General features: G+C 44.7%; 1 protein-coding gene across 1 annotated transcript in view; it reads right to left on the bottom strand.

Annotated features, from left to right (window-relative positions):
* Positions 1-24,616, bottom strand: part of LOC146059409 (cell surface glycoprotein CD200 receptor 1-B-like) — a 37,984-nt gene extending 13,368 nt beyond the window's left edge. The window contains exons 1-4 of the mRNA XM_083171612.1: positions 24,445-24,616; positions 17,051-17,356; positions 6,520-6,774; positions 2,446-2,539 (exon numbers count right to left, since the gene is read on the bottom strand). Of these exons, the coding sequence (XP_083027738.1) occupies positions 2,446-2,539; positions 6,520-6,774; positions 17,051-17,356; positions 24,445-24,496 (707 nt within the window). The 5' untranslated portion in view covers positions 24,497-24,616. The remainder of the gene's footprint in view (positions 1-2,445; positions 2,540-6,519; positions 6,775-17,050; positions 17,357-24,444) is intronic.
* Positions 24,617-25,995: the final 1,379 nt, after the last annotated feature.

The following is a 25,995-nucleotide window of genomic DNA, read 5'->3' as shown; positions in this document are numbered from 1 at the left end:
ACCGCTACCCTGACCATCCCTACCAATTTCTTTAAAGCCTTCCTTCCTGGCTCACACACTTTCTATTTGTACATCTTCCTTCCATTATCTTAACTGACTCAACGGACTTATTTTCCCTATTCTCTTTCTTGCCTGCCATGAACTAGCCACTTCACTATACAATGCATATATTGGAATGGCCGAGAGACTCCCAAAAATAGGGTCCCCCGTAAAGGTGGGCAAGCCTCCTGATCCCCCCCTTGCGCATGGATTTGCAGTTGGCCGCTGATCAGCAAGATATTCGCAAGCCATTCGCTGTCTTTGCCAGGGGCGGGTTTTCGCTCTGTTTGGGCAGCAACTATCTGATCGCAGGGCTGTGCAAAATCACACAGCAGTGATCAAATCTAAATTAGACCCTATGTTGCTCTAGCAATTATTATTGACCCTCGCAGATCAACACCTCAACCCTGGCACACCAAATGCACAAATATAACTGCAAAAGTCATCCAAAAACCTCAGACATTTCTATTTTATAGTCTCATCCTTCAACGTTGTCTTTTTCCCGCACTAGTCATATTTCAAAAGCCTCATGTCCCCCCAACACTCAAACACCTGGCATCTCATCCCAACTTTCATCTCTCTCCTCTCTCTACATCCTCCTTGCCATCTCTCCCCACTCTCTGCCTTTGGCTCCTAATTGACATCTATAATTGATTCCATTTGTCAGGACATCACTTTCCACCAGACCTCCAGCACCCCGCTCCAGCCTCCACCTCCCCATCCATCTTACAAACTCTGACTTCTTTTTCCCCTGTATTTGGAGAGCAAGTCATGCCCCTCACCCATTCCTCCCCCACACCTTTCACCTGCCCCTTCACCCCGTCACCATCTCCTCTGCTAAGTCTCTTCTGACTGGTTCTATCTTATCCACTTCCTCAATGTCTTCACTTCATCAGGCTTTGTGCCCTGGGCCTTCAAGCATGCATTCGTTTCAGCTATTCTCAACAAACTACCTTTGATCCTAATGCTCTCTCCAACTACCCCTACAAACTTCATGAGCACATTGTCTTCAACCTCTTTACCACCTTTCTTTCCACACACTTTCTGCTTGACCTATTTCAGTCTGGCTTTTGGTCTCCCCACTCATCTGCAACTGCTCTCACAAAGACCAGCAAGGATCTCATTGCTGCCAGATTCCAGGGCCACTAATCTCTGCTCATAATTGACCACTCTGCTGCTTTGACACTGTAGACCCGCCTCTCCTATGTATCTGTGTGATACTGTCCTCTCCTGGCTGTCCTCCTACCTCTCTGAATATTCCTTCTCTGTCTCCTTTCATGACTTTACCCCCCCCCCATTTCCATTAAAAGTCGGTGTCCTCCAAGTTTCTTGTACCTCTCATATTCCCTCTCTATATGATCTCCATAGGTGATCTCATCAGCTGGTTTGACCTCCAATATCATCTCTATGGTGATGATTCTCTGATCTACCTTTTCTCCCATGACCTCTCCACCTCTATCCTCACTTGTAACTCCCACTGTCTCTTTTTGGATATCCCAACACTTTCTTAAACTCAGCATGTTTAAGACTGTGATGACATCCTCCAAGATAATCTCACTTTGCCCAATTTGATTATTTCCTCTAGCTCCCAAGTACGATGCAAAACATAAATTCAGCACCTCTTGCAGTCCTGCCATTTCCATCTCAAAATATTTGAAGGATCAGAACCTCTCTCACCCTGGAACCAACTAAGACCATTATACACTTACTGGTGATCTTCAGATTGGTTTGCTGTGACTTCCTCCTATCTGGTCTCCCTGACTACCACCTCTCTCCACTCTATGTTTGACCTAACTCTTCCAAGCCCTGCACTGGCTCCCCTTCCAAATCCTATCCAAGTGTCTCTCTTTTACTTACAAAGCCCCCACCCATTCCTCTCCCACTTAAAACTCTGTCATCATCTCCCTTCCAACTCCAACCCAACCCTTTTTGCTCCACAAATGCACACTCTCCTACCAACTGATTACTTCCTCCCACTTCTGCCCCCCCAAGAATATTCCCATGTTGTTCCTTAACTCTGGAATTCTCTACCTCTCCTTCTTTCTCTCTATAAAACGTCAAATGGGCTCTTAAGATCCACTTCTTCATCAAACCCAGCCATCTCTCATCCTAACTTATCTGTGTCACCCCTGTCTGTCTGCCCCTCTCCTATAATGTAATCTCTCATATGATTTGCCAAACCTAACTTTCAATATCATCTACTCCATACAAACCTTGGTTGCTGTCGTCCTCCTACTTATTTGAGTGATCCCTGCTGTAGAAGTTGCTGTTTTCTGCTTTTGCTCATTTGTTTACGTACTTTGGTAAGGACTGCGAAACCCTTGTGGTGCCATATAAATAAAGAATAATAATAATAATAATAAAAATAATATTGATGACAAGGACACATTTTTGTTGCTGAAATACCTGAGTTGTGATAGTTTCCAGCAGAGAATGTATCCTGTGATGAAGAGGAGGATGGGAAGGACTGCCAGTGCCCACAGGCTAGAAGACGTGACTCCTGTATAGAGAAATGTACATAACTGGGCACACCAGGAATGCTGACTGACATTAAGGTTTCATTCCACAAAATAAACAGAATAAAACAAAGGACAGAGTAACACTAAATATTCCCATACATGAGTTCATTTATTGTCAGAGTCCAAGTGATGTCAGCCCTGCCCCCGCCCCCCTGACGTGCTGCCTCTCCGGGCTTCTCCCGGAGAGGTCACATTCCAAGTAGGCAAGTATGACATGTGCTCAAGTATGGATAGCCTTAAAACCAGTTAGATGGGGAATGTACAGACTGGGCTAGTGCAGGAGGGACTGCGGAGTGCTGTGACCCAGGCAGCGATGGGAGATCCGGGGCCTGCGACGGACCAAGCAGCTGATCCGGCAGATCAGCACTATCCCTATCCCCAAGGTGAGAGGACATGATGCCCAATCACATCTGCCTCAGTGACATGGTCATGTTTCATATGGGTAGAAAGCACATCCCTGTCACTGAGGCGCTTCTAGAGGTGCCTCTTATACAGCTTTTCTTAATGCCCCCTGTTTCTGGACTTTTTTTTTAATTGTGTACATTTTTATTGTTTTAGTTTTTTTTGCATACACAAAAACAAAGAAAAGTAAACAACAATTACCAAAAAAGAACATTAAACAATAATGTCAAACGTCTTTGCAATGTAGTTTGGGTGTGTACAATAAAAGTAATGGTACTGGAGCCCTGAAACTACACAATGATTAATATCCCCACTATCCACGTCATACCACCGAACCCAAAGCATAGGGTTTGCTGTGCTCGCCACGCTTCAGGCTCGGTGGCTCGCTGTGCTCGCCACACTTTATAAAATCAGCTCCACGCCGACGTGGATACTGGGGGTATGACGTGGATAGTGGGTGAAATATGTGTGTGTGTTGTGCTTTATACTTACCCTCCTCTGGCCTGGCTACCGCATCCATCAAGTCCACCGATGGGCAGCGTTCAGTCCCCTGGCTCTGGCAGCGGACAATGTATGCAATTAGCATAATGCCGCTGGGGGAGCAGGGAAACCATGTGATGCTCCCCCAGCAGCAATACGCTGAATTGCGTACATTGCTGGCGCCAGGGAGTGACCGTCGCCCACAGGTATCGCCGGCCGGAGGACGGTAAGTATAAAACAAAGCACCCACCACCCTGCTCCCAGTGTAGTTTCATGGCAGCCGCTACGCTGACAACAGAGGCGTAACTAGATAGCAGTAGGTCCCATAGCAAAGGTTTTTAAGAGCCCCCCATTTACCAACTGATGGTGATAAATGTATGGAAAACATTAATTAGACAGTAAAGATGGGCTCCCCTCAGCTCTGGGCCCCATAGCAGCTGCACCCCTTGCACCTATGGTAGTTACACCCTTGGCTGACAACATAGCTTAGGCTACGTTGAAAACGTAGCGCAGAGCTGCCGCCGTGAAACTAAACAAATATCAAAGTAATATGGTAAAGAAAACACATTTTGTGTGTGTTTTTTTTTGTTCATACAGGATTAGTAGTAGCAAATACCGAAAACAAATAGGTGTAAATAGGTTGTCGAGCCCGCGACCCCCTGTCCCGGGTTGGCCCTATGGAAAGTTGGTCACCCTAAGGACAGTCCGCAGTGGATCTAAGGCCTGCTTTGCGCACGGTGCAAAATATAAAAGAATACTTGATGCAGGAAGTAGTGGACTTTATTGATCCCAAAATCTGTACCCACTGTTCCCCCTCAATTAGACTAAGATCACCTTTCCATTTGATCTTCAGGCCATCTAGAACATTAGGGGATATGTGGAGATTGAGAGTAGCATATATGCTAGAAACTTGCCTAGTCTGGCCCAACTTTCGGACAATCTCCTGGATTTTAATGTTTAAATCACAAGGTCCACTGCAGTGTCTAAAAGACAGGCCAACCACTCCTTTGTCGCCAAGTCCCAACTCATTTCTGGACCTTTTACATTGACAGCTGCACTACACTGCCTCTCTGAGGATTTCACAGTCAGCAGCGTGGCCACTGGGATTCCTGGAGCTGAGATTGAGGCACCGACATCTCACTCAGGGCCTTATTTTGGTTCATTCTTTCTGTCAAAATCCTTCTTAGATGGACAAGACCATGTGCACTGCAGGGGGGGCAGATGTAACATGTGCAGAGAGAATTAGATTTGGGTGAGTAATTTTGTTTCTGTGCAGGGAAAATACTGACTGCTTTATTTTACACTGCAATATAGATCTCACTTTGAAGTAAAACCCCACCCAAATCTAATTCTCTCTGCACATGTTACATCTGCCCCACCTGCAGTGCACATGGTTTTGCCCATCTAAGAAGGATTTTGTCAGAAAGAATGAACCAAAATAAGGCCCTCAGTCTCAGCTACTTCGTCAGTGGCACCGGCAGTGTGTGACTGGCTGACAGCAGGCTGTGAGCTATGTGGTGCCGGCAGTGTGCATACCTCCCAACTGTCACGATTTTAGAGGGACAGTCCCGATTTTCGGGTCCTGTCCCTCTGTCCCACCCGCGGCAGGCATTGTCCCGCTGCGGGGGGTGGCAGTTGGGAGACCCCCCAATCTAGTAGAATAGACGCTGTGCGCATGCGCACAGCGTCTATTCTCGTATGAAAATGAGGTCGCGGCTAATTAGCATAAGCCGCGCCCTCATTTGCATACGCCCCACCCCCTTTTCGGGCGCTTTCGTGTCCCTATTTCTTCAAGCCAAATGTTGGGAGGTATGAGTGTGTGACTGGCTGACAGCAGGCTGTGAGCTTTGTGGTGCCGGCAGTGTGTGACTGGCTGACAGCAGGCTGTGAGCTATGTGGTGCCGGCAGTGTGTGACTGGCTGACAGCAGGCTGTGAGCTATGTGGTGTCGGCAGTGTGTGACTGGCTGACAGCAGGCTGTGAGCTATGTGGTGCCGGCAGTGTGTGACTGGCTGACAGCAGGCTGTGAGCTATGTGGTGCCGGCAGTGTGTGACTGGCTGGCAGAGGGCTGTGAGCTATGTGGTGTGGGCAGTGTGTGACTGGCTGGCAGCAGGCTGTGAGCTGTGCGGTGTTGGCAGTGTGTGACTGGCTGGCAGCGGGCTGTGAGCTATGTGGTGTCGGCAGCATACCTCCCAACTTCCGTCCGGAGGAAATAGGGACCGCGCGAGCGTCCGAAAAGGGGGCGGGCGTATGCAAATGAGGGTGCGGCTTATGCTAATTAGCCGCAACCTCATTTTCATACGAGAATAGACGCTGTGCGCATGCGCACAGCGTCTATTCTACTAGATTGGGGGGTCTCCCAACTGCCACCCCCCGCAGCGGGACAATGCCTGCCGCGGGTGGGACGTCGGGACAGGACCCGAAAATCGGGACTGTCCCGACGGAATCGTGACGGTTGGGAGGTATGCGGCAGTATGTGACTGGCTGGCAGCGGGTTGTGAGCTGTGCGGTGTCGGCAGTGTGTGACTGACTGGCAGCAGGCTGTGAGCTATGTGGTGCCGGCAGTTTGTGACTGGCTGGCAGCGGGCTGTGCGGTGTCGGCAGTGTGTGACAGACTGGCAGCGGGCTGTGAGCTGTGCGGTGTTGGCAGTGTTTGACTGGCTGGCAGCAGTATTAGAAAAAAAACTTACTGTCCCCTGCTTTTGGGGATAACTAGCCCAAAATTCAGGACAGGTGCTGTGTGTTTAGTAAGGGGAAGACAGATTGTCCCATTTATTGGTTTTCCTGGCAAATGGATTTTAGAATTAAACATTGTTGCCGTTATCAATAAGCGTTCCCCATGCAGCCAGTTCCCACACTACCTGCCAGTTCCCACACTACCTGCCAGTTCCCACACTACCTGCCAGTTCCCACACTACCTGCCAGTTCCCACACTACCTGCCAGTTCCCACACTACCTGCCAGTTCCCACACTACCTGCCAGTTCCCACACTACCTGTCAGTTCCCACACTACAGTAACTCTGTCTCAGATGGAACAGCAATAACCGAGCAATGGTGAGAACACTGATACTGTACCTACCACACACTGAGACGGATCTCTCCTGGGGGCCCGTAAATGTAGGATGAGATGCAACACAGGTCACAGAGGTCACATTGCCGCGTACAGCGCTGTATACACTGGTCACTGTCCATGTCCCATCCGGGTTCTCTGCAAGTGTTGTGTTTATATCCTGTGACTGTGGGACCCAGGAGATCTCTGCCGCTGGGTACCCCCCAATGGCTCTGCACTCAGGGGACCCCTCTCTGCTCACTCCCAGGGTCACAGAGGGCTCAGCTGGAAAAAAAGGGTGAAATATTTACTACACAATGGGCAATATTCAAATACAAAATATGCTGTCACATACTGTACATGATATTCCCCAATGTCACAAAATTAGATTTATGTCTTACCTGTTAAATCTCTTTTTCCGGGACATGTCAGGGGCCACAGGGCTAACGCTGGGTAGTGGAGTGGGAGAGAGAGATTCCAGCACTCCCCTGTATGCGTCATTACGTGTGATATACTGTAGGGGGAAATTTACTAATATGAAAAACCTAGTTTTTCGTATTAGTATTTCCCCTACGACTGCATACGACTGTTTCAGTCGTATGCAAAGTCGTGTTCCGGAGGGGAAATTACAAAGCACTCATATACGACTACTTTGTAACCATCCGATGGTGTAACCATTGGTATTAGCGGCACATATATACGAATTCGTACAGGCAGTCTGCACGGATCAGTCAGATCCGTGCAGGCTGCAGAGTGTAAAAAAAAAAATAGAATAAATAAATAAAAAAACAGCGTGGGGTCCCCCCCACAGCTGTAACCAGCACCAGGCTGAAAGAGCCGGGGCCGGTAATCCGGTAATTAAAAATCAGGGAACCCGACAAATAGGGGTTCCCCGATTTTTAACAACCAGCCCCAGGCTCCAGGTCCGGGGCTGGTTCCCAAAATACGGGGGACAAAATGAGTAGGGGTCCCCCGTATTTTAAGAACCAGCCCCAGGCCAAACCAGCCAGCAGGGTAATGCCACAGCCGGGGGACACTTATTATATAAGGTCCCGCGGCCAAAACATTAACCCTACCGACCAGTCAGCCTGGCCAGGGGCCCTGGGGGAGTGGGACCCCCCAATAAAGGGGTCCCCCCCTCCAGGACTTACCTGACCAGGCTGAAAAAAGAGGGTCTGGTGATCAGTGCGCTACTAACTGCAGCTGGTACTGAGACTTGTCAGGTCTCGAAATAGGTGCAAAGGAAAAAGAAGTGTACCAGCGCTGGCTGTAGATATTAAAAATGATAAACAGAACGGTATCCTTTACAATATTTATTATTAATAAAAGTGCTAAAATAGCTGTACCAATTTTTAGGTAATATGATGTATAAAACAGGGGGTTACAATAAAATCATGGTTTAGGACATTCAATATGCATCATAATAGATTGTGGGCATAGGGTTTGTATATTACCACACGGACGTCACAGATGGTAGTCCCATAAAGCAGCAGATAGCCAGGTGGCCAATGGCAGTCCCAAAACACAGAGTCCAGTTGGAAAATTAGGTTCCTCTGGTGGGAAAGATGGTGAACCTGGAGGATGAATGGAGTATCCAGTCGCTGCCTCGGATGGTGAGTCCGGATGGGGTGGTGCAAATGCACGGTGCGTGGTCGGCTGTGGTATAGAATAAGCCCGGTGGTGATGCAATGGGGAGGAATGTCCAGTAGTGGGAGTCTCAACGCGTTTCCCTGGGTCAAACACCCAGCTTCTTCAGGAGCAGGTATGTATATGTCACCCTGCTGGGCTGTATAAATACCCTGGTGGTAATTACCATGTTAGGTGCAGCTGTACAATTTACATAGAAATTAGGATACCGTTCATAAAAACAAATGAATTGACCTTTAACCAGAATGCAGATTGAACTAACTCATTTTTAGAGAGTTTGCACATATAATAATCATTCCAGAAAGAGTGGTTTAAAACATTTGTAACGAAATTTCTTCTAGTGTCACGTGACCTGTGATGATCACGTGATCCGAAAGTGACACGGATTAAAGAATATACATGTTATGCCGATTGTATAATTTATCAATCATACTCATATATAGTTCGTGGTTTACTTATTATTCATATGTAGAATGGGAGAGTAGCATTCAAAGCTTAAATAATAGCAGAGAGAGAGTGTTATCGTGATGTATCCGATCACGTGCGTATTAGGACCAATAGGAGTTGGTCACGTGATCGGTGATGTAGCCGGTCACGTGGGTAGACTCCCAGTGCGTGCGTCATCCTCAAACATTGGAAGGTGTGTCTCTGTTGAGATCCAATAGTTTTCCTCAGTGTGTCAGGCCACGTGGGTATTAAGGAGGTGCAGTGAATATGTTTTGTTACGTTCCGATCACGTGTATGAGCCTCCAATCAGAGGGCGATCACATGAAACATATAGCCAATCAAGTTCTTGTTTGGAAGAGTTTACTTGTTACTATGGAAATGGTTTGTTACGCTGTATATTCTGAGTTTTAATAACAGAATCCGACATTATACAGATACTTATACTTTGTTTAGGAGAGTGGACTAGATATTTAAACATACTATAATAGGTTACAATAGGTAGATAAATTTCGATGGTTTTAACAAAAGGTGTGGACGCCGCGGTGATGGACCACCACGTACCCCGTCCGAACAGATGATGTAAATGGACCATGGGCAGTGTGCGGGCCACCATCGTGGGGCCACATTGGCCTATATATATCACGAGAAGACCCCAATAAAGGTGTTATAATAGTAATTCTGTCATAATAGTTATAATAGTAATTCTGTCATTGGTAATTTCAACAAGGGATGTGGTGGGAGAGAAAGAGAAAAGGAAGGGGGCTGGAGGCAGGTCAAATAGAGAAGTATGTATAGATGGACTGAGGGGTGGTAATGACGATGTTAATTAGAACTGAAATATTTTAATATTTTAATATTATTGTATTATTGAATTCAATTCCACACTCTCATTTAATCCATCTGGATGTATTGAATTAAATTTCAGCATCCAATAAACTTCACGTTTGCATAGCTTTTTGAACCTGTCTCCTCCTCTTTGGGTTCGTTCTATATGTTCAAGGCCTACTATTGTCAAAGATGATGGGTCATGATTATGATTTTTTGAGAAGTGTCTGGACACACTGTGTAAATTATTTTGGTTTATTATGTTCCTTCTATGCTCCATGAAACGAACATGAAGGGGTCTGATTGTTCGTCCGATATATGGAAGATGACAGCCACATTTTAATAAGTAAATTATATAGTTAGAATTGCAGTTGATAAATGACTTTATGTTATATATTTCATCTGTGGCAGGTAGTGTGATCATATTGGTCCTTCTAGGTATATGTTGACACATTGTGCAGCGGTTCTTACCGCATTTAAAAAAACCTTTCGGTTTTTGTGTCAACCAACTGGTACCATTTGTTTCAGTGGCTGCTTTGTTAGAAATATTTAGATGGCTCGGAGCAAGTAAAGTTTTGAGAGACCTGTTTTTTCTGTACACAACCCTGGGGCATTCGGGGAGGATTTTGCTAAGGATTTTGTCCTGTTTGAGTATCCGATAATTCTGAAATATGATTTTCTTTATTGTGGGGGCCTGGTTATTGTATTTACAGACAAAATTGATATCTTCAATTTGATTCAAATGTTTATTTTTAGGATATTTTTTGATGAGTAAATCCTGTCTATTCATTTTTAGTACTTCATCATATGATGAATCTATTAGTGTATTGGGGTGGCCTCTGTTTGTAAACGATTGTTTTAGGTCGGTAGCTTGGTCCTTAAAGGTACTGTCACTGGTGCAATTGCGTTTGAGGCGCATGAATTGACTTTTTGGGATGTTTCTTTTCCACGGTGGGTGGTGAGAACTAGTATAATGAAGATATGAATTGGTGTTAACCGGTTTGATATAATTTTGAGAGATGATGTGGTCAATGTTAGATTGAAGAGTCAGATCCAGAAAATTAATAGAGTGAGTGTCAAAAGTGTGAGTGAAAGTTAAATTATATAAATTAGTTGGTGGCCCGCACACTGCCCATAGTCCATTTACATCATCTGTTCGGACGGGGTACGTGGTGGTCCATCACCGCGGCGTCCACACCTTTTGTTAAAGCCATCGAAATTTATCTACCTATTGTAACCTATTATAGTATGTTTAAATATCTAGTCCACTCTCCTAAACAAAGTATAAGTATCTGTATAATGTCGGATTCTGTTATTAAAACTCAGAATATACAGCGTAACAAACCATTTCCATAGTAACAAGTAAACTCTTCCAAACAAGAACTTGATTGGCTATATGTTTCATGTGATCGCCCTCTGATTGGAGGCTCATACACGTGATCGGAACGTAACAAAACATATTCACTGCACCTCCTTAATACCCACGTGGCCTGACACACTGAGGAAAACTATTGGATCTCAACAGAGACACACCTTCCAATGTTTGAGGATGACGCACGCACTGGGAGTCTACCCACGTGACCGGCTACATCACCGATCACGTGACCAACTCCTATTGGTCCTAATACGCACGTGATCGGATACATCACGATAACACTCTCTCTCTGCTATTATTTAAGCTTTGAATGCTACTCTCCCATTCTACATATGAATAATAAGTAAACCACGAACTATATATGAGTATGATTGATAAATTATACAATCGGCATAACATGTATATTTTTTAATCCGTGTCACTTTCGGATCACGTGATCATCACAGGTCACGTGACACTAAAAGAAATTTCGTTACAAATGTTTTAAACCACTCTTTCTGGAATGATTATTATATGTGCAAACTCTCTAAAAATGAGTTAGTTCAATCTGCATTCTGGTTAAAGGTCAATTCATTTGTTTTTATGAACGGTATCCTAATTTCTATGTAAATTGTACAGCTGCACCTAACATGGTAATTACCACCAGGGTATTTATACAGCCCAGCAGGGTGACATATACATACCTGCTCCTGAAGAAGCTGGGTGTTTGACCCAGGGAAACGCGTTGAGCCTCCCACTACTGGACATTCCTCCCCATTGCATCACCACCGGGCTTATTCTATACCACAGCCGACCACGCACCGTGCATTTGCACCACCCCATCCGGACTCACCATCCGAGGCAGCGACTGGATACTCCATTCATCCTCCAGGTTCACCATCTTTCCCACCAGAGGAACCTAATTTTCCAACTGGACTCTGTGTTTTGGGACTGCCATTGGCCACCTGACTATCTGCTGCTTTATGGGACTACCAGGGCTATTTTTGTGCAGGCTCTAGCAGGAACTGTGGCTCTTATTCTAGCTCACTCTTTCTGACAAAATATTTCTTAGATGGACAAAACCATGTGCACTGCAGGTGAGGCAGGTGTAAAACCCCACCCAAATCTAATTATCTCTGCACAAGTAACACCTGCCTCACCTGCAGTGCTCATGGTTTTGTCCATCTAAGAAATATTTTGTCAGAAAGAGTGAGCTAGAATAAGGGCCACAGTTCCTGCTGGAGCCTGCACAAAAATAGCCCTGGGGACTACCATCTGTGACGCCCGTGTGGTAATATCAAACCCTATGCCCACAATCTATTATAAAGCATATTGAATGTCCTAAACCATGATTTTATTGTAACCCCCTGTTTTATACATCATATTACCTAAAAATTGGTACAGCTATTTTAGCACTTTTATTAATAATAAATATTGTAAAGGATACCGTTCTGTTTATCATTTTTAATATCTACAGCCAGCGCTGGTACACTTCTTTTTTCTTCTGACCAGGCTGAAGCCTGGTGCTGTCCCCGGTGACCCTGGGCTGTGGTCACCGGGCTGATAGTAGTGTAAAAAAAATAGATGAAAAAACTATTGTTTAAAACTGTGGAACTATGAGTCCCAGCAAGCCTCCCCTGCAAGCTGGGACTTGGAGAACCACAAGTCCCAGCCTGTGGGGCATTAAAGGGCCCGCTGGGTCTTGTAGTTCCACAGTTAAAAAAATAGTACAATAAACACACACTGACACAATGAAAATAAAAGTTTAATACATACATTACACACATACTGATACTTACCTTTCTTGATCCCGTAGGTAGCCCTCTGTCCTGGTGTCCGGTGTCCTGTGTCGTCCTCCAGGTCCATGTCGGCGGTCCGTGTCATCCTCCAGGTCCATGGCGGTGTCCGGGTCCGAAGAAATCCATGTTGGAGCTGTGGAAGGAAATTCTTCTCACCTGGTCCTGTGCTGAAGATGTCTTGTCTTGGTCCGCCGTAATCCAGGTAATCTTCAAGCTGTCGCCGGTCCCCGCACTGTCCGCATCGCACTGAGGAGAGATGCTGAGATGTTTCATACTCGGCGCCTCTCCTCAGAATGATTTCTATTGGCCGCCTAGCGGCCAATCAGGAGCCGACTTTCTTGGCTCCTGATTGGCCACTAGGCCTATCTTGGAAGCTGCAGTCCCCAAAAACTTTTCTGTCATTCACAACCCTAGACTGGAACGCAGGGGAGGCGGGGTGGCTATCTGCTTCAAAAAATCACTCAAACTTAGAGTCCACCCTATGGAAAGCACTCGCTCGTTTGAGTGCATTGCTGCCCGGAGTTCGACAGGATTAGGTTTCAGAGTACTCCTCATTTACCGCCCCCCTGGAGATGGAAAGTTATTTCTACAAGAACTTGCAGACACTGTTGCTGGTCTAGTTCTGGAGCACCAAAGATGGCTCATCCTCGGGGACTTCAATGCATGGGTTGATGACGAGCTCTCACACCTTGGCCAAGACCTTCTGTGCACAATGAAGGGCATGGGCTTCACACAAATCATTCCTTCTGCCACACATAAAAGTGGTCACACGCTAGATCTCGTCTTTCAGATTGGATTACAAGTCACTGACCTAAAAATAAACCCAGTCACGTGGTCAGACCACCACTCCCTCTGGTTCTCAATTGCAATCCCTCAAAATAGATCAGTGCCAATGGAGCTGACCAGGTATCGTCCGAGAAGGGGTATGACTCCACAGGCTCTTGCAGCAAATCTGGATCTCTCTGCATTACTGGGAGCTTGTGAAGATCCCTGTTCCCTAGTCCATAACTATAATAGGGATATAACCGCTGCAATTGATATTATAGCCCCAGTGCGTGTACAACGTCTCAAACCACATCGTCAAGCTCCCTGGTTTGACAGCAGTCTCAATGAGCTCAAGAAAAGGGGGCGTCGAATTGAAAGACAATGGAGGAAGACTAACCTTTTGGAGGACAAGATAAAACTAACAAAGCATATTGAGGAATATCAATCAACAATAACCCGTAAGAAGTCAGAGTTCCTGTCAACTGAGATCATGGCAGCAAACAATAGGCCTGCTCAACTTTTCCGCACAGTGGAAATGCTTTGCAAGCCAGCATGCCTGCAACCCGATGAAACACTCTCCCAGGCAAGATGTAATGAGTTTGCAAAATTCTTCTCAGATAAAATATCCGCCATCAGAGCTGGAATCCCCACAGTTCCATCAGAGGAGTGCCAAACTATCAAGCCTGACAATGTAAGCCACCTATCCTCATGGACCAGCTTTGACCCAATGGATGTAAAGGACATTGCTGAAATTGTCCAGATTTTGCGTCCCACTACCTGTGATCTGGACCCTGCCCCAACCAAGCTCCTAATAGGGTGCATGGATATAATTGGCCCTGTCTTTGCAAAAATTGTTCAGTGCTCTTTGCAGAAAGGAATTTTTCCTCAACCTCTAAAGGAAGCAATTGTTAGACCTCTTCTTAAAAAACCTAATTTAGATCCAGAGTGCATGACCAACTACAGACCGGTATCAAACCTTCCTTTTCTAGGAAAAGTCATTGAAAAAGTGGTTGCAAATCAACTTGAAACCCGCCTGATATCTCATGATATGTATGATCCATTCCAATCAGGATTCAGGAGAAGACATAGCACTGAAACAGCCCTGGTATATGTGCTAAACGATCTTCTGATGGCAAGAGACAGAGGTGACTGTTCAATCTTAATCCTTCTTGATCTCTCTGCAGCATTTGATACTGTGGACCATGGGCTTCTGGTTGAGCGCCTAAAAAATTTCTGTGGCCTGGATGGCACAGTACTAAGCTGGTTTAAATCATTTCTCGCTGGCAGGTCACAGAGAGTTTCATCTGGAGTATACTCATCTGCATCTGTGCCATTGCCATGCGGTGTCCCACAAGGTTCTATATTATCCCCCATGCTTTTTGCAGTGTACATGCTGCCACTGGGTGAAATAATTAGGCGCCATAGCCTTGTCTACCACTGCTATGCAGATGACACACAGCTGTACTTGTCCTTTGCTCCGGGCACTGAAAACCCAATAGCAACCCTAAATGGCTGTCTAGCTGAGCTCCAGGAATGGATGAGCGCCAGTTGGCTGAGACTGAATCCTGATAAAACAGAGGTCCTTATGATTGGACCTCAACATCAAAGGACAAGACTGCAGCACAGCCACCCAACTGGACTGACAATTGGGGTACAAAATTACAAAACTCTGATCATGTGCGGAATCTTGGCGTGGTACTAGATGATGGATTGACACTTAAACATCAGATATCAGCCACAATCAAATCCTCATTCTTTCATCTGAGGAACATAGCCAGAATCAAACACTTAATCCCATCTGAAGATCTGCCAAAAGTCATACATGCATTTGTATCATCTCGTTTGGATTACTGCAATGCCCTTTACCTTGGTCTACCAGCAAAAGAACTGCACCGATTACAGCTGGTACAAAACACAGCTGCCAGGCTGTTAACTAACCAGCCCCGTTCTGGCCACATAACTCCCATTCTCTACTCCCTTCACTGGCTGCCAATAAAATGGCGAATAATTTTCAAGATCAATCTACTGAGTTTCAAAGCCCTACATGACCAAGGCCCAAGGTACCTGAAGCAGCTTCTGATTCCATACTGTCCCACCCGATTACTGCGTTCTGTAGATGAAGGACTTTTAGCAGTACCTAGGATCTCCCGTAATTCATCTGGGGGTCGAGCTTTTAGCCATTCAGCTCCGACTTTATGGAACTCACTTCCCCGCACAGTTCGAGAGACCCCAACTCTAGAATGCTTTAAAAACAGACTCAAGACTTTCCTATTTACTCAAGCGTTTCCTTCAGTCCCTTAAGTATTGTTTATGAAAAGATTTTCTGTACTTTATTGTTCCTGTACTGTATTACATTCATTCTATCTGTTAAGCGCCTTGAGTCCTATTGGAGAAAGAGCGCTATATAAATAAAATTATTATTATTATTATTATTATTACCTACGGGATCAAGAAAGGTAAGTATCAGTATGTGTGTGATGTATGTATTAAACTTTTATTTTCATTGTGTCAGTGTGTGTTTATTGTACTATTTGTTTAACTGTGGAACTACAAGACCCAGCGGGCCCTTTAATGCCCCACAGGCTGGGACTTGTGGTTCTCCACTATCAGCCCGGTGACCACAGCCCAGGGTCACCGGGGACAGCACCAGGCTTCAGCCTGGTCAGGTAAGTCCTGGAGGGGGGGGACCCCTTTATTGGGGGGTCCCCACTCCCCCAGGGCCCCTGGCCAGGCTGACTGGTCGGTAGGGTTAATGTTTTGGCCGCGGGACCTTATATAATAAGTGTCCCCCGGCTGTGACATTACCCTGCTGGCTGGTTGTGCCTGGGGCTGGTTGTTAAAAATCGAGGTACCCCTATTTGTCGGGTTCCCTGATTTTTAATTACCGGCCCCGGCTCTTTCAGCCTGGTGCTGGTTACGGCTGTGGGGGGGACCCCACGCTGTTTTTTTTTATTATTTATTTATTTTTTTCTATTTTTTTTACACTGAAGCCTGCACAGATCTGACTGATCCGTACAGGCTTAAAGCAAATACGACAGGAAAAGCAAGGTGTATTTTCCTGTCGTATTTGCGTGCCTGTTTCACGCCAATTAGCAGCCGTATTATCAATATGGCTGCTTAGTACATCAGGAACCACCATTCTTTTGAATGGTGATTTCTGTCGTATTCTATCGATGGTGTAGACATTCGTATTTGTGAATACAAATACGAATGTCCCATCATTAGGAATACGAATTGTTGTATTTTCAGGATTGTAAATCCCGAAAATACAAATGTGTAAAAAATAGGTGTATTTCTGCCTACGAATACACCTATTTTTTAAGAATCCATTTTGGTAAATTTCCCCCATAATGTGAATTTTGTCTCATGCCGTGTGTCCTAATGCGAATTTTGTCTCATACCGTGTGTCCTAATGCGAATTTTGTCTCATGCCGTGTGTCCTAATGCGAATTTTGGCCTATTCTGTGTGGCATAATGTGTAAGGGGCGTATTGCACCGGGATAGGAATATTTTTTCCACACAGAGAAAATGTTAGATCATCTATACCAGGGGTGGCCGGAGTTTTGTAACCCGGGATCTAGTTTTTGTACACTTACTTATTTATTCATTAGCAGGGAGATGGGATGTTTCACAGTTATCCATATCTTTATTATATATATAGCAAGCAGGTCTATATGTACAATGTATTGTACTTGAGTAGAAACAGATCCAAGCTGTTACTCACCTAATACGTGTAATGTAATTACTCTGATGAATGTCCCACCGCCAGAGACTATTTCACAGGTGTAGTTTCCTCCATCAGATATCTGAGCACTATCGATAGTCAGTGATAAATTGTCACCTTTTATTCTCGCACTACAGGTGTTGTTTGGTTCTAATTCATTTGCAGCCAATCTTGCCATTAGACATGTATAGTTATTCCGGAGGTGGATCTTCCATATTACAGACATGACCTCATTATATGTATTGTTGTCACATTGCAGAACAGCGGAATGACCGATTCTGCCAGTTACCGACATCTCCAAAACATCTGAAAAACAGAAAGTAATGATACATAACAATGGTATCTGCATGTGAGGTGTACGGGCGATATATCTGTGAACGGCGTAATTCACAGGTATATACAGTGCAACACAGCCGAAGCCCAATATATCTAAAGATATATCGGTGCATCATTCTGTGTGTATGCCTGCGCACACAACCATTCCGGGAGCCGCCTGTGATTGACAGCAGAGTGGGCATATTCGCCCGTCCAGTTTTGATGTCAGTCCCGACGGATTCGGGCAGTGTGCATGGAGAACACACTGCCCGATCCATCTGTAGATATATCTATTAGTGTGTACCCAGTTTTGGGCTCAGGCATCATGTGATCCTGGTTTAGTAAATGGCGATTGATGCAATACAGGTGAGACTGCAATGTCTGACTGATGGGTCTATTTAAAAAGGGAAAAGCAACAAAAAAAGAACAATTATTTGTTTTGTATTTTTGCCTTATTTAAATTTCTAAAGTGTCAGAGACCGTAAGGAGATTTGTAGCCTCTTTGGCTAAAGACGCATGAATGCTTTGTGCTGATCAGCCATGCCGGTCAACAGGTTGCCAAACCTGGTTTTTGGAACCCCAAACAGGCCATGTTTCCAGGTCACTTGTGGATCTTTAAAAATGTGACTGTTGGTGATACACAGAGCTCCTGCCGGGTGACCTGTATAGGGTTGTGAGAACCGAGTTTGAGAACAACTGACCTGGTGTCTCTCAAAACTAGCACCACCACCACGAACCGAGAGAATAGTAACGAGAAAATTAAAAACATCAAAAGAACCAGAAGAGATGCAGGGGGGTGACACAAGGAAGATAAGCAAAAAACAAGACACACAAAAAGGCAAAGTGATATTAATCTAAGCAACCTCAACATGACAACTAACAACCTACAACTATCGGAGATTCTCTAAACTAAAAATGCGGTAAAAACCCCGTTATCGTGGTTTTTACTGCATTTTGGGATGCTCTAAGCATCCCCCCATTGTGTTACCGTGGCGATGCCTCATAAAAGCCTATGAGCTTCTACTGCATTTTCTCTTGTTAGCAGCTTAAAATAGCATATGTTTTTTGCCTTGCATACATACCAGGTGGCACATTGATCTTTAAACTTTTTGAATACAGTTTTTTAGTGCACATGCTGTGTTCTCTTAGTGCAGTCAGTATGCTACACTGACACTATCCCCATCCCATTCTTTTATAAATACACATTGCTAGTTTTAACATTTTTATCCCCCCCTTTTTTTTCTCGTGCAATTCTGATATATTTTATACCCAATTTTTTATACATTGTGTGACTATTTTTATATTTTTCTCTTCTGTGTTCAATAAATTACTTTTCTTTATATATTGTCCCATGTGAAATACGTGCACAGTAGTCGCTATTCAAAGTCCAAACCAAAAACTCTTTCTACAAATCACCCCCTGAGTGGCACACCACCGCTCCTGGACTTAGCTGACGCCCCAACCATATTACTAGGGGAGTGCATTATATGGGATCACGCACCTGTACAATTACCTGTTTATAACCTCCTGGCGCACATCTCACAAAATCTAACCCTTCCACATACAAAAATATCAGTCGACCTAAACAGTTTTATACTCTCAACATGTTGGCACCACCCAAATTGGTTAAAATCAGTACCCAAAAGCCAATTTATGCGACTAAAAGATGAAATTGTTCAAAACTAAAAGACTACATAGAACAAGGCAGTTAAATGGCGACACAATTTCTGGAGAAACAGTACAAAGACAACAGCATTAATTTAGCGTTTGAACAACTAATAAACACCAACAAAGATGGTCTCCTCAAATATAAAGAAAAGAAGAAAAAAAAGAAATTGAATACCATTCATTACGCAATACTCAAAATAATCTTAAATTGATCCAACATTCATCTAATGTGATGTCCCCAGCCATACCCCTGTCAACTGATGCAAAAAAGATTGGTACTTGTGTATTTTGGCGGCGCCCATCGCATCGCATACCATAACGCATACGATGGTATGCGATGCGACGCGATATCGTACGATAGTGCACGATGGCATACAATTTTGAAATTGTATGCCATTGTACATGGCATACAATGCCATACGATGCGATGCGATTAAACATTGTATAAGCACCCTAATGGGTGCTTATACAATGTTAAGCACCCAAATGGGTGCTTACAATGTTAAATGCACCCCCACGCCACCCCCCCACTATAAACGTGAACTGAAGCGTGGCAAGCGCAGCGAGCCCGCGAGGGGCGGCGGTACGCGTCCTACGACCTTTTCATACCCCCACTATCCACGTCGGCGTGGAGTTGAGAATAGAATAATGTGGCGAGCGCAGCGAACCACCGAGCCCGAAGCGTGGCGAGGGGACGCGGATACCTGTGAAGCCCGCGAAGGGACACGTTTACCTGTGAAGGTATCCGCGTCCCCTCGCGGGGCTCGCTGCGCTCGCCACGCTTCGGGCTCGGTGGCTCGCTGCACTCGCCACACTATTCTATTCTCAACTCCACGCCGACGTGGATAGTGGGGGTATGAAAAGGTCGTAGGACGCGTACCGCCGACCCTCGCGCGCTCGCTGCGCTCGCCACGCTTCGGGTTCACGTTTATAGTGGGGGGGTGGCGTGGGGGTGCATTTAACATTGTAAGCACCCATTTGGGTGCTCAAAAGCACCCTTTAGGGTGCTTATACGATTTTTGGTCGTATAGGGGGTCAAAATCGCGTCGCATCGCATCGTATGCCATCGGGTGCATGGCATGCGATGCGATCTGTTCGTCGTACGACGGACATCGGGGGCGCCGCCAAAATACACAAGTACCAAAAGATTTTGACAGGGTTACTTTTTTATGAAGTCTGTGCTGCTGGAGTACTTAGGACTGGGCCCTACAGCTTTATATAGGATTCTCTCCCTTTACTCTCTACCATCTGCCAGAGTGAAAATTAATGGAACCCTGTATGATGCCTTTGCTATAAGTAACGGCACCAGACAGGGATGCCCTCTGTCCCCCATTGTCTTTGTCTTGTGCATAGAAACTTTGGCCATTAGATACAACTCCCATATTTCCGGCATACAAGCCGGAGGTTCTGAATATAAGCTTGCCCTATTTGCAGATGACCTTTTAGCTACTATCTCTCATCCTATTACTTCACTACCACATATTATGGTCGAGTTTCAAAGTATTGGTGCCCTTTCCAACTTTAAGATAAATTATTCAAAGTCCTCGGCATTAAATATTTTGTTCCCTCCTGATATGATAGCGGGATTGAAACTGACCTTCCCCATTATCTGGCACTCCACACATATCAATTACTTAGGAATGAAGATAACAAAAAGTCTCTGTCATCTCTTCCCCTCGAACTTTACCCCATTGCTCGCTTGTATTAGAACCGAACTTACTAGCTGGAATATGAAACAATTATCTTGGTTTGGCAGGATGAATGTGCTTAAAATGGTAACTTTACCTAAACTTTTTAATTTCTTTCAAACCCTTCCCATACAGATACCCGACCCTTGGTTTAAATCCCTTAACTCATTAGTTGGACAATTTATATTGGTAAGAAAAGAGCCCAGGGTTAAATTATCCCTCTTAACCTGCTCCAGACTGATGGGTGGCCTCCAAATTCCTGATTTAAAATTATGGGTGAGATTTAATAGGATGAGATATTCAAAAAGAGAGAGATTTGGGAAGAAATCTCCAGTTTTTTTAAAGCGGCAATCATTTACACTGCAGAACCAGTTTGATTTTGAAGTGTAAATGATTGCCGCTTTAAAAAAACTGGAGATTTCTTCCCAAATCTCTCACTTTCTGAATCTCTCATCCTATTAAATCTGACCCTTAACTACCAAGCGACACACTTAATTAGAATTTTAGAATGGACTAGAGGATCACCTTGCACCCACACCGATTGAAATATAGCCCTGGCTTCCTAAATTGCATAAACTTTCCTCTTTTCATCCAACCATTTCAGCTACCCTTGTGGTCTGGGATAATGTTAGGAAACTCATGAACACCTCCTCCAGATTTCCCCCCTTGACCTCTTTTCTAGGGAATCAATCCTTTAAGCCAGGTTTAAATATGTCCTTTTTTTCGGCCTGGGTTCAGGAGGGTCTTTTTAGGGTCGGCCAGTTGGTGACTGTTAATGGAATTAAGTCATTCCGGGACTTCAATGAAAGTTGGGACATTCCTGAATTGGATTTTTGAAAATCCTTGTAGGCAAGACAAATTATAATGTCTGAAGATAGAATATCTCTGGCCAAGAGAGAGCTCGCTGGCTTTGAGAAAATGTGTTGCAACCAATTCCTACTCTCATAAGATATCAATACTATATAAAATTCTATTACAGAAATATGAATCTAACCCCCTTATGGAGTGCGTCTTGGGAGAGGGACTTGGGAATATCTTGGCGAAACATTTTCTTGAAGACACATTTGAGCTCCCCATGTATTACGATTAGGAGACACAATATAAAATTCTTACACGGTGCTATAAATATCCCTCTCTTCTGCATGCTATATACCCTTCAACTCCCAACATTTGCTGGAGATGTCTATCTGATGTGGACACTCTACACCACATTTGGTGGAGTTCTTCTAAACTGTTTTTACAGTTACACATCATATTCTACAATTACCTATACCAAATGACCCTACTTTCTGGCTTTTTAACCACTCAAGTATCCCAATATCCAAATTTAAGCGTTCTTTACTTAAACATATTGAGAACACCCCACGCGCTGTTATTCCAGCTCTCTGGAAGTCAACAGTCCCTCCTTCTCTTAGAGATTGGTTTATGAGACTAGACCTCTTCGTGTCCATGGAGGACTTACTGCATCACTCCCCGGATAAGCGATCCAATAGATCTAGGTAGAGCCTACTACATGGATCCTGTGGTTAGAATATAAATCCTCAGAGGAATATCGGACTTATATGACTTCCAACCAGAGGTAGAGATGTTTTATATATGAATAAACAGAGGCTCCTTTCACCCCACCCCTTACTCCTGATCTTTTTCTTTCCCTTTTTTTGTTTCTTCTTTTTTTATATATATACTTTTCGTTTAAGTAATTGACTTATTGTATTTTCTTTATTTTCCTAATATACTATATAGTTATCTGATTTGTTAGATTGCAAGTAATCCACTTGGTTTTTGTATATAGTGATTGTATTTGTTATGTCACTGCTGATACTGGATGTATGCTTAATATTTAAAACTCAATAAAATTGAATTGAAAAAAAAAAATCACCTCCAGGACTCCTGGTTCTGCTTTACACTGAAGACCGTTCTTATTGACATTGGCTGTATGTTTGGGGTAATTGTCCTGCTGCAGAATACATTTGGAGCCAATCAGACACCTCCCTGAAAGTACCTGCCTGTATATATCAGCATAGAGGACACCATTAATCCTGACCAAATCCCAAGCTCCATCTTCTGAAATGCAGCAAGGAACCTCCACCCTGCTTCACTGTTGCCTTCAGACACACAGGGGGTCATTCTGCTTCATTTGGTCCATTGGGGGGAACCAATGTTTTCCTATTGTGCATGCTCATAATGTTTTTAGGTGAATGGACTTGGTGACTATGCATGTTGCGATGTGGCCCGGGGGCGAGGGGAGGTGCAGTTGAGTCGCGCCCAAGGGAAAGCCCAGCATTTTCATGGGAGTTCCCATGAAAACGCTGGGCGTTCCCATGGGAGTTTGGGCGGGACAAGAGTGTCGAGGGTGGATGAGTGATGTCATAAGACGCCAGCCAACTGTCCTGTCTTCGGCTGGATGCCCTCAAATATAAGACAATCTCCACTGACTTATATTTGTGAGCCCTGGAGAAATCATTCGGCGGGGCAATCTCCAAAATTGTGCTAATTCAATATATAGTGGTCTCTGATGACACTTTGTTCCCTACTAGTAGGAACATTAACTCTTTAACACACTCACAATAGTGTCTTCAGCGCCCTAGGCATGCAATGTCTTTAGATAGTTTTCACAACATTTCAAACACTTCTTGGTTCTTATGTATTATCTGGGCTCCCATGTTAAATGCACCCCATTTTTTCATACCACTAATATCCAACTACGCATGGAGTTGATTTTATATAGTGTGGCAAGCGCAGCGAGCCACCGTGCCCGAAGCGTGGCGAGGGGACGTGGTCTCATAACAAAAACGGGAGCCCAGATATTACATAAGTACCCACTTCTTAAAATCATTAATTAAAACATTCCATTTAAAATACACTTAGACTTGTTGTTGGATTATTTCTCCATTTTATATCAAAGTTGTAACAGATATACACGCGTTTCATCTCAGAAAGAGACTTCATCAGGGTTTTTATCTGTATAGGGTTAGCGCCATACAGGCCTAAATAACTGAAGCCCCATATGATATATTGCCAATACTGAGTCGATGAGACTTTAATAAGGAAAAGATCTTAAACCTCTACTTCAAATGGTCTCAACAATGGTAACTGAAAACCTCAGAATAGTTTATAAGATAATTAGCCGAAATGAGCCTCAATTGATAATTAAGCCCAATTATTAGATGGATCATCAAGCGGATCTCAATGGATGAATAAAATGAATCGCTAGGCGGATCAATCACCCAGCTTGTAGTGTTTGTTCCCTCCTGTGTGTTTCCACCACTTTCTTGCCACAGAAGTCTGTCCTGATGAAGAGGCCAGTCGGCCTTGAAATGTCGATGTAAAAAGACTATGTTTTAATTGTTTACTCAAAATATATTGTATGCTACTTTTCAACTAAGCCCGGTGAGTGCCGCTGTCCTCCTCTGTGTGCAAATTGGATGCAAGTGAATGTGTTTTTTTACGCATCCCCTAGCAAGCTAGCGTTCGCCAGGGTGGCGCTGACCTGTTCGCTAGCCTAACGACCAGGTGTGAATCATGCCCACAGTTTTTTAGTATTTAAAATAGAGGACGCATTGCGACAAAGCGACAGAGCAACATCATTTTATGGTTTATCTCAATGTAACATCAGGATAAAAGAAAATCCAGGTGCTGATGAAGCTCTGTCCCCGCAGTTATCACTCTGTACTGAACCTGCTACACTCTGGATATATATATATTACTGTATATGGTAATTACCTGCTGAGACTATATTCCCGCATATAACCACCATCAGGAGCGGCACAAGCATGTTGATAGTAGCAGCTGCATATCAGGATTGGGATCTTCCAATGCAGAGAACGTAGAACGTCTGTACAGAGTTTACCGGTCCCGCTGTGTGTCAGAGAGGAGAACACACTTCATGCTCTAACACAGCTAGATGGGTTCTGCTTTCTGTCTTAGTTGCTACAGTATGTTATGTGTGCAGAATAAAACTTCCTGTTACCTAGAGGCTACAGAATATATTCTAACACTTGTCCACCGGCAGAAAACAAACCACGGTTGGTCCTCTTGTCGCTGTCTACCGACACCACCACTCATTTAATTATTAATTATATCATGTTTTACAGTAAGGAGTACAAGGATCACACGACTTTCCAGTTTTTGGATACTCTGGGCCTAATTCAGACCTGATCACAAAGCACATCTTTTTAGCGAATGGACAAAGCCATGTTGCTCTGCAGGCGGGGCTGATGTAACGTACATTGGCCCTTATTCTGGTTGATTTGCAAATGATGTGGAAGGTGCACACTTATCCAAGTGACTCTCAGGTCACTTAGATTTGTGTGAACATTTGACAGGAACTTGACGGGCAGCTGACATCCGGTGATGTTAGTGGCCCACCCCCTGCACCCGGACAATTTGCATGGGAACGCCCAGCGTGAGAGGGTTATGTCATACCTCCCAACTTTGGAGGAGAGTGAGGAGGGACGCAGCTGCTGCGCGCCGCAGACGCGCCGAAAAATTCGGGGGCGTGGCCTATACTTGTGGCTCTTCCACGAGGCCACGCCCCCATTTTGCCGCTATGGGGGCATGATCCAGAGGCTCTGTGAGCCTCTAGCCATGCCCCCATGCCCCCAGCCTCTAGCTATGCGCACAGCGTTTATTCCCCGCTGCTTAGCAGCCGACAGGGGGGACTCCCAACAGCCCCCCCACACCGCGGGACACTGCCGCCCACGGGTGGGACAGCGGGACAGGCCCTGACAATCGGGACTGTCCCGCTAAAATCAGGACTGTTGGGAGGTATGTTATGTGCACTTCTGTGGGTGTTCTGTCTCGTGGTGGCTGGATGGGAGACTTGCCAATTTTTCCATCCACTTTTTGCTAACCGCCTGGTTTGTTTGATTCCGATGGTTTTTTTTGAAGAAAAAAAAAATCAAATGTTGTTTGAAATGTGAGTGGGGGAGGAGATGTTACATGTAATATAGATTTGGGGATATGAAAATATGAGAGGAAGTCAGATTGCAGTTATTGTAGTGACTAAACTATGGGCCGCAGCAGCAGTTAGATGTGAAATCGGGACTGACACAGAGGTGGGGACTGTAACGTTCTGCTTTACCCAGTAATATTTTATATGTAAGTAATGTACATGATAACAGGGGCCTTATAAGTGATCAGATGGCCCCACCCGGATCCTAGAGAGAGACACACCTTACCCCTTATACTGTAGTTCATGACAGTTGTGTGCCAGGTGCTTTACCATTGGGTATGGGTCATTGGGTGGACATATATTAGGTCAACATGGCTGTA

The sequence above is a fragment of the Crinia signifera genome, chromosome 2, assembly GCF_055691185.1.
Source record: "Crinia signifera chromosome 2, ASM5569118v1, whole genome shotgun sequence".
NCBI lineage: Eukaryota > Metazoa > Chordata > Amphibia > Anura > Myobatrachidae > Crinia > Crinia signifera.
The sequence above is the reverse complement of the archived record's forward strand: the minus strand, read 5'-3'. Positions and strand labels throughout refer to the sequence as shown.